At 38.5% G+C, this 9,486-nt stretch overlaps 1 protein-coding gene across 1 annotated transcript; it reads left to right on the top strand.

The window, feature by feature from the left end:
- The first annotated feature begins 228 nt into the window (after positions 1 to 228).
- Positions 229 to 9,125, top strand: LOC131253016 (monofunctional riboflavin biosynthesis protein RIBA 3, chloroplastic-like). Its single transcript, XM_058253839.1, has 7 exons — positions 229 to 389; positions 854 to 1,172; positions 2,433 to 2,654; positions 3,135 to 3,460; positions 5,472 to 5,601; positions 6,409 to 6,705; positions 8,802 to 9,125. Exons 1-7 carry the CDS (start codon positions 334 to 336, stop codon positions 9,063 to 9,065), a joined length of 1,614 nt encoding a protein of 537 aa, XP_058109822.1. The 5' UTR covers positions 229 to 333; the 3' UTR covers positions 9,066 to 9,125.
- Positions 9,126 to 9,486: the final 361 nt, after the last annotated feature.

Below are 9,486 nucleotides of genomic sequence, written 5' to 3' on the forward strand. Positions count from 1 at the left end.
AGCATTTTATCTTCTGTTTGCATGTGGGTGGTCCCATTGAACCACATGAAGTATACATGTCTGTTTGTTTTTTGTTCAGATGGTTGAACTAGCACGCTTCTCTTTTATTTGAATAGCAAACTGGATAATTCAAAATGGGGTTGGCTTTCATTTTCGTGTCATTGTAGTGTTCATTACATAAATGCCTTTAAGATAACATCACGGGGTCCACATATCCCAAGGTAGAGGTTGAGAAAATCCAGAAGGGAAAAAAAAGAAGAGGTTGTGAACTATATATACGGCTGTGGCTCCATTTGATTCTGGTTTTTCCCATCTATCTGAGGAGCCTTTTCCATGGATTGTTTTCTGGTTGGGCATCCCTTTTTTCCTCATGTAGTCATCAGCTCAAGGTAACCTTTCTTTGCAGATCATGTTTCCATGGAGGAATTTGGATGACCCTCAACCTAAGGACATGCTTAGTATCATAGGGTCATGGTTTTGTAGAAGTGGGCCCTTTTGATTGAGGATCTAAATATCTGCTCTGATCAACATCTCCATGGATAGACCATGCCCCAAAGATCAACCAGATTTGAGGATCCTAACCATTCGATCTTTGGTCTTTCTTCCATCAACTGTAGACTGTTGCAGTTTTTATCTTTTTCCCTTAACCGTCTATTTTTCCGGACAACCAAATGAAGGTTTAGGATCAACGATGATGGGACCCATCAGAAAACAATAGTCTATACAAGTGGAGTGGTAGCTTGGGGATGCATGGTGCATTGGCTTGGGTTGAGGATCATATACTTCCTCTTTCTCATGAATTCATGGTGTTTTTGTACTTGGAGCTTTCTTCCTGATTCTGTTCCTGTATCAGTTGCCACCGCTCCTTTGTGGCTTTACGTGGTCTTGGGCTGGACAGGAAGGGGTGGTTGAGTTTCACTTGTCGGGCAGCAGCCAGAGATGGATTTGAAGGTGGGAATTTGTTCAGTGGAGGTTCCTTCCAGGGAAGTGAAAATGGGTCTATTTTCAACGGCTTTGATGAGTCAGGTGCTGCATCTTTTGGGACGCTAAGTGCGGAAATAACCCCTGAAACAGTTGATTTCTTTGTTAGTGAGGCCGAGGGCGATCCTGATTGTCCTTCAGAGGGTTTCTCATCGATTGATCAGGCAATTGATGCATTACGCCAAGGAAAGGTGAGGATTGCATGTACAATGGCATATATTCCTTACTTTGGGTTATGTGGGTTTTCTTGATCAAATGCAAAGGTGTTTGATCCTGGCAACTAAAAGCATATAATTAATTGAATGGTTGATTATGCCATGTTTAACGATTTATGCACTTACGGCAAAGATTGTGTGGACAAAAATAAATAAATTTTGTGGACAATGTATGCTAAGAGAGGGAGTGGGGCCAATCCCTGCACATTTCGAAGTTGGACCTGGGAATCTGATTTTGAAATAAATGTTGGATTCCCACCCATCACCTTTGGATGGTGGGAGATAGGCATGCACCGATCTTCAGTTTAGACTGCCTATGCTAAAGCCAGTCGCTTCAACATATATTTCTAAGAACTTGAAAGCGCTACGAGTGTGTTTGGATGCAACATCAAATTGAATTGCAATTATTAGTTTAGTAAAAGAGAAATGACCAAATCACAATTTCCTGGGCATCCATATTGAGCGGGGTTTAAGATTGCAATTAAGTTACTTCCAAAAGAATTTCAATGTTTAAATCAAGAGTTCATAATGTAAGACTTATCTGTTCTTATCAATTGTTAGAATATAATTTTTCCTTTTTTTAGTGAATCAATCATGAATATTTCTAGGATAGTATAAATACAAACACAAATGCATTTTAAGGTTTACTTGTTATGAATGAATAATACTAGGAAATGCCATTAAACCTTGCGTTTTCTTCTTGATTAGACAGAATGTTTGTGAATGTGCTGGGATGACAGAAGGGCTGTAGATCAACGGAGATTGTCATTGTTTCCCATGCATTTACTGTAGTTAGTCCGATGAATTCATGATTATTCGTAGGCTAGCTTTGAAAAAAAAAAAATGAGTTTGATTCTCATAAAGCCTATCTATTGATACTATGTTCTGATTTTAAAACTTAGATGTTTAAGATCCAGTTTTGATGCAACTTCAAATTTCCATTTACGCATTAGAAGGCCCTTAGGAAAGGTACCATGTGGAAATTATAGCTTTTTCCCTCTAGCAGTGTGCTTGTTACTTGTTTTTTGTGGAAGCGAATGCTTTTTTGAATTTGAATGAAATAAAGGTCCTGCTTCCCACCTAAATGTAACTAAATGGCAATTTTGCCTACTACGCATTTAATGTCTAACAAAAGAAATGCTACATCCAAAGCTAGCCTAAGTTATTTCTTCTAGTTAATTGAATTTCGAGAACAGTAGCTCTCAAACTATAGTTAACCTGTCTTTTATTCTCTAGTTTGTGATTGCTGTAGATGATGAAAATGGTGATGAAGAAGGAGATCTTATCATGGCAGCATCTCTTGCAAGTTCTCAGGCTCTGGCTTTTATGATTAGGCATGGCTCTGGAATTGTATCTGTTGGGATGAAGGAAGAGGATCTGGAGAGGCTGAGCCTTCCTTTGATGTCAACTGGCAGTGAGAATGAGGATCCATCCGCCGCAGCTTACACAGTGACAGTGGTATGGAGTTCTCAATGCCTCTTGGGTCATTTCAGTTTTATCTTGTTCTGCTCATTGATGAGAGTAGTATTTAGCATGGGATCAGAAAGAACTAAAACCATGCGTACAATGTTCATCGAGAAACTGCTGGGCTCAACAAACCGTACATGTGGGGCCCACCGTTTGGTGGTGCAAACCATTATATGATAGGCCCAATGCAGACACATTGCAAAAAGATCATGTCCCTTGATTATCCATTTATAGTCCACTAACAATGGATGACTGGGAAGATATGGGAGCACAAATCAATCAATAGGGGGAGGTCCACCAGATGAATGACTTAGATTATCAAAAGGTGGGATGCTCGAATACCATTTCTGGGTTGAACAGAAACACGGTGTGTGTTGGTCTTCTAGCATCTTATGTCAATAATAAAAGAGTAAGAAGCTTCAATATAGACTTCCGGTTTATGCAGAATTTTCATTTTGCTGCCATTATCAGGATTTGAAAACCGGGGCATCTACTGGAGTGTCGGCCTCGTATAGGGCGAAGACTATTCTTGCTCTTTCGTCTCCAGATTCTAAGCCGCAAGATTTCAGAAGACCAGGCCATGTATTTCCACTCAAGTATAGAAATGGTGGTGTTCTAAGGAGAGCTGGTCACACCGAAGCTTCAGTGGATTTAGTTTCACTTGCTGGCTTGCGGCCTATATCTGTTCTTTCTGCAATTCTTGATGCTGAGGATGGCTCTATGGCCAGATTACCTGCTTTAAGAAAGATAGCCAAGGAGAACAGCATACCAATCATCTCAATCACGGATCTCATCCGGTGAGTTAGAAATAAGATATTGGGCTGAATTTTTCATGTGATTTTTACATTAAGACAAAGTGATGTTGTCCAAATTGGTTGGAATGAATGGTTGTTCTTATTTCACTCTCCATATGAGGTATTATATGATGCTCGGCTGAGCAAAAGCATGACTTTTATTTATTTATTATGTATGCCCTGGTAATGGTATAAGTGGAACTACCATTTGGTAACCTAAGCTGTTGATCTGGTGAGCTCTTGATCATAGGTTGAGCCATAGCTAGTATATTGCCCATCAGATGATCCTAGTCAATTGATGCAAATGGACAAAATATAACCGAAGGTCCATATTTAAGTGCGGCACAGTCGGTTTGGATCATCTGATGGGGAAGATCTTTGGAATATCTTGCATCTCTCTAGGCTTACCATATGATTGATTTTTTATCCCCTTTACACAGATCTGCATGTACAGTTTATTGAGCCAAGCAAGTTCTCCATTGAAGAGTGTACATTTCATCCCTTTGAAGTGGAAGAATCTCTCCATGGGTTGTGTGGATTGGTGGAATCCTCTGGAAAACTGTGGAAGTGAAATCAATTTCAACAAATTTGACATTTCAACTGTTCGTGAAACAAATGTATTTGAGGAAATCAATTTCCATTTCCCAATTTTCCTCGAAAAGCAGCAATTTCCATGGATACAAGAAAACTCTCACTTTTTTTACCATTGACCTTTCAACACTTCCATGGAAATCACGTGTGCTAAAAAAACAGGCTAACATGGATTCTTCATGTATTCCATAATGGTAACAGTGGTACTGTTACGATATGGGCTGTAACGGCCGTTATGGATGTTTTCTTTCTTTATTCTTTTCTTTTTTTGAAAAAAAAAACAAATTATTTTGGCTTGTAATGGACCGTCATGAGGCTGTTATGGCCATTACATGACCATTATGGGACCATTAAGAGTCAATTTTCTATAACAGCCATTATGACCCTATAACACGTAACAGTTACCACCATTATTGTTACATAATCATTTTGGAATACTTTGATTCTTTCCCACACATTTCCATTTCCTTTGATGTCATGTTTGGTTTTTCGTATTAATGTAATGGCTTCCACCAATCCAATAAGGAGCATAAAACTATCTGCATTTCCTCCCAAAATTGAGTTATTTTACTCATTCAATGAAAGGGTTTTTCTATTATCAACCATTTCAAATCTTCAAAATGGTTTTGCTATTATCAACCATTTCAAATCTTCAAAACCATGGAATTTGGGGCCTGTTTGGACATACTTCTACAAAGGGGATTTTTTGAAGAGGCATGTTTCACAACTGCTTTTTCTGTTAACTCGACAAAAGCCAACCCAATTGGTTTTCATTAAGTTAGCTTCTTATCACCTTTCTTGCCAAGCAAGGAGTGAGACAGGGTTACGAAAGTGAATCCAAATGCACAATGAAAATTGTGGTTTGACTGAAAACACCATTTCGGTGTCAAACGCCCCTTTTACAGGTGCATTCAAAATGGGCCCATAGCTAGCTTCCACTTCCAAGTCCCAATACAATTTCTACAATTCTTTTAGGAATACACTGAAATGTAGTAATTTTAAGGAATATGGTTTTTCGAGTCCTTTTCTTTTGGGATTATTTAGCAAACTTTCCATTCAAAAGCGTGGAACTCATCATCACTGTTATCATCATCATGATGTTGTTGAATCCTATTTCACGGATAAAAATAAAAATAAAATCTAAAGGCCCTATCTAGATTCAAAACAGGAACTCTCATAGTATCTAGAAATAGCTGTCATGACCATCTTGAGTTCTTTTACAGCGCACATTCGTATTCTCAAATTCGAGCTAAAGGCTAATCAACACAAAGTAGCCCTCTCATTTTATGGAATTTCAATGGCCCCCTTTTGATTCTTATCTTTTAATTTTCTCTCTTCATTCAATTTTCATTAACCTTCTCCATAAACAAAAGGGGGAAATCATGTAACTGACTTTTCACCCTGTTATGTTCTGCTTTTGCAGGTATAGGAGGAAGAGAGAGAGACTAGTTGAAAGAACTGCTGTTTCTGGTTTGCCTACTAAATGGGGAAAATTTCAAGCTTACTGTTACCTATCAAAGTTAGACGGAACAGAGCATGTGGCCATCGTGAAGGTAATCTGGTTCAAATTCTATATTTACTTCAATTACTAAAGGTTCATTTGGATGTACTGTCAAATCATGTTTGCCACAGCTTCCAAACCGACAAGTTAGACTTTGCATTTGAGGCAGCGGAAGAACCAGCTTCCTCCTTTTACACCCCAAATCACGAAAGGGAAAGTACAGGAAGTTCTTGAATATATCTCACTAGTGTTTTGGTGAGAGCATATCTTGTTGGCCTTATGCTTTAAAACTTCCTTAGGAACACAGAGAATTTAGAGTTCCATATCTTCATGCATTGGTTCTAAATGTTTAGTTCTTCATATGACTGCACTTTTGGATGTAAGAACTCCTCTAGAATTGATTTTGGTTCATTTTCTTCAAATGGTTTTTGGTAAATTTGATATGGTTGGGTCAGAAGCTCTGATACCTTGGCATGGATGCATGGAGCTGGAACAGCTACTATTTCCTGAAGTCTAGAACATGATATTGACATATATCTCATCAGATGCATTTCTCATAATAATCTTATCAGTTCTATTAGCAATTTGGTATTGGCTTTCAAATCATAGATCATCAATTGGACATTAGCCTTCCTCTACCCAGGCTCAGAACTGGTGATGATAGAGATCACCCATTAATGAATTAATACTATTTATAACATGAGCTAATAAAAAGGGAAGGTTAGTGATGCCTAGATCCAACAGATGATCAGGTGACATCTGTGCCAACCTTCGTCAGATTGCTTTTTCTTGTGATTCTTGAGTGTTAATGATAGAAACTGTAATTCTTAATCTTATATTCTAATTTCAAGTTGGACAGGGCGATATCAGGCATGGGCAAGATGTGCTAGTAAGAGTGCATTCGGAATGTCTGACTGGGGATATATTTGGATCTGCTCGGTGTGACTGTGGCAATCAGTTAGCATTGGCGATGCAGCTGATTGAAGAGGCTGGTAGAGGTGTTCTTGTTTACCTACGTGGCCATGAAGGAAGAGGGATCGGCTTGGGCCACAAACTCCGTGCTTACAATTTGCAGGATCTTGGGCATGACACTGTCGAGGCTAATCTGAAACTTGGATTAGCCGTGGATGCTCGCGAGTATGGGATTGGTGCTCAGGTAATTCAATCAGAACTATAACTGTTAACAATCATCTGCTCGATTAATTCCAATGCTTAATGTCACGCTTCATTCCTCTGCTTATCTGGTGTCCCCATCTGGAAATGGACGTGTGGCCCAACAGCCCATGATCTGTAATATGCATCAGGTGTCTCCCACTGTGAATGGAGTGCTTCCCGAAAACCATGTAGTGGATGATCCTACCCTTCCATTGGTGGATCTTTCTGCGTTCAACACAGAAACATAACCGGTTGGGTAGTTAAGATTCTCCTATCTGTATGATTTCTCTACAGTAGGGGGTTGACAGCAGACCTCACCTGATTAACAGCCTGGATCATGCACAATTTTGCTGAATCTCCTTTCTTTTCTTTTGTGGAAGACCACTGCAGTGAATAGATAACCTCATTATCATCCATAGTTCAAAAACTCAAAAACTCAACTCTACTCGATGTCTAGCCAGGTTGGGTCGAAGACTCCAACGAGTCTTTGCATGACTCAATTCAATACTTACATAACAAAAACTCGAAAACTCAACTCTACTCAGATGTCAGCGGAGTCGAGTTAGCCGAGTTTCAAGTAAACCCACTGAGTTTTAGAACTAAAATATCATCTAAGCATTTTTGGTGGAATTTGATTGTAAGTGGTTGCATCATAGGGAGCCAGGCATCCTATCATTTCCTCCCAGGCATCAAATCATTCTCCATTCTGTTTTAAATATTTCATTCTTCTCTATCAGTAGGTTTGTCTCTTACTCGCCAGGCCTGTTCATCTCATATTCGATAGAACTTTACTGTTCTTTATTGTGTAAATATTCGTGATTTAAAATTTCATTTTTCCAATTTTGAAGAAATGCTTCAGATGGGTTTACTACTGCATTGGATACAGTTTTTGGAAATCCAACTTCATTTAGTTCTATCACAGCCTGTTTTGTAGATCTTGATCTTATGTAGTAGTTTCATTTCTTCAAGAATCTACGAAGACTGGTCACAAGATTATGATCACAAATCCTACTCTCCCAACGTGTTCCAATGTGTTAGGTCTGTATGAGATGCAGCCAGTTCATCAGGTGGCCCAGCTGTGTGTGCACCTTTGATTACCTAGTCCAGTCATCAGGTGGGTGGTGTTTTAAATATCGACGATATCAACCGATATATCCCACGATATATCTTGTATCCCACTTGTGCAATTCGAAATGCTAAGGTAGTGCCGATATATCCCACCTATTCGATCCAGTGAGCATTTTTTATTTTCAATTCATGTTTTTGTTATAAATCACATTAAACTAGTGTCATATAGTTACAAATTTATGATTTTTCATATTTTCCATGAAAAATCATGGATTCAAAACTTCGATTTCGAGATTTAGGAGAGATGGGTCAAGTTGCAGAAAATTGAGAAAAATCAAAATTTCTCAATTTCTCATAAATTAGTTATAATCTTTGTATCCAAACACAAAATTAAATATGTATGTAATCTAATCTAGTGCTTCTTCTTTTGCTTTTGAATGTATTGCTTTTGTTTTCATACATATCTTCGTACGTTTATAAATTATATGAATAGACTTTGAATATACTTACATCAGTTCAGTTGGAAAACACATATATTAGGACCCCATACAAAGAAAATTCCTATTATGTGCATTTTTTTAATTTTTATTTTGGTAATGTTTTGGTTTATTGATGACTTTTTCAACCATCTCTAAGTTCCATTGAAAAATTCGACTAATTTCCCAATGTTACCATGTTTCCTAACAATAGTGATACATTACGCGATACAACCGATATATCCCATGCAATAACCGATATGTATCTGTATCCCAAGGGTGCGATACATTACGCAATAACGATATTTAAAACATTAGGTGGGCCACATGTGTATGTCAAATGTGAACTGTTGGTCAATCATTTTCAACTATCCCTTTCTATACAGTTTGTGCACCTAATGACCAACTGGCCTGATTTCAGATCACATGATATATAATGTGGGGCCCAGATGATTATCTCCAATGCTTGAGCAGCCTTTACTATTTTTCTCTCCATTCAATCATATTCATCTGATGTCGATCAAGATTGATACAATTCATTTTCTGGCTGTAGATTTTACGGGACATTGGCGTTCGAACAATGCGCCTAATGACGAATAATCCAGCCAAGTTCATTGGTTTGAAGGGCTATGGTTTGGCCGTTGTTGGCCGGGTTCCTGTCCTATCGCCCATCACGGAGGAGAATTGGAGATACTTAGAGACTAAACGTACCAAGATGGGCCACGTGTACGGCTCGGATTTGCCTGGATCCATCGCCGGGTTCGGTAAACCGATTGTAAATAATACAGACCAAGCAAAGGAAGGACAGACAGATTGAAGTTTGTACATCAGTGAGGCAACTTATATTCTTTATCACATAATTCAAATTTCAAATTCAGTCATTTGTTTATATTCCTAAGATTAATCGTGACCGTCTGTTATTAATGATTGAGATACAAATGCAGCATTGGCAAATTGGGACCCATGAACATGGCCATTGTACATGTCATCGTGGGTCATAACGCAAAACCATGATCCTAAGCGGTCCATTGGTAGATAATAGGCAGTTTAAACGAAAATAAAAATAAAAATCATGATCTAAATTTGAACTAGAGATATCTATTGATCAGAGGTCATGATTCGCTGATCAGTCTGATTCTTGGGTCATGACCCATCTACAGTAGGTACCACTTTTTGGACGGTTTGGATTTAGTTAAATATATGCCAAGGCTATGATGGTTCAGTGCATGTGTATGGAT

This window comes from Magnolia sinica, chromosome 8 (assembly GCF_029962835.1).
Source record: "Magnolia sinica isolate HGM2019 chromosome 8, MsV1, whole genome shotgun sequence".
Lineage (NCBI taxonomy): Eukaryota > Viridiplantae > Streptophyta > Magnoliopsida > Magnoliales > Magnoliaceae > Magnolia > Magnolia sinica.

What these genes read in the sequence shown, in the direction of transcription:
- LOC131253016 (XM_058253839.1), top strand. Translation starts at nt 334, where the DNA reads ATGGATTGTTTTCTGGTTGGGCATCCCTTTTTTCCTCATGTAGTCATC. An exon ending in CATGTAGTCATCAGCTCAAG is followed by an intron (nt 390 to 853) that starts GTAACCTTTCTT and finishes TTCCTGTATCAG; the next exon opens with TTGCCACCGCTCCTTTGTGG. An exon ending in AGTATGGGATTGGTGCTCAG is followed by an intron (nt 6,706 to 8,801) that starts GTAATTCAATCA and finishes TTCTGGCTGTAG; the next exon opens with ATTTTACGGGACATTGGCGT.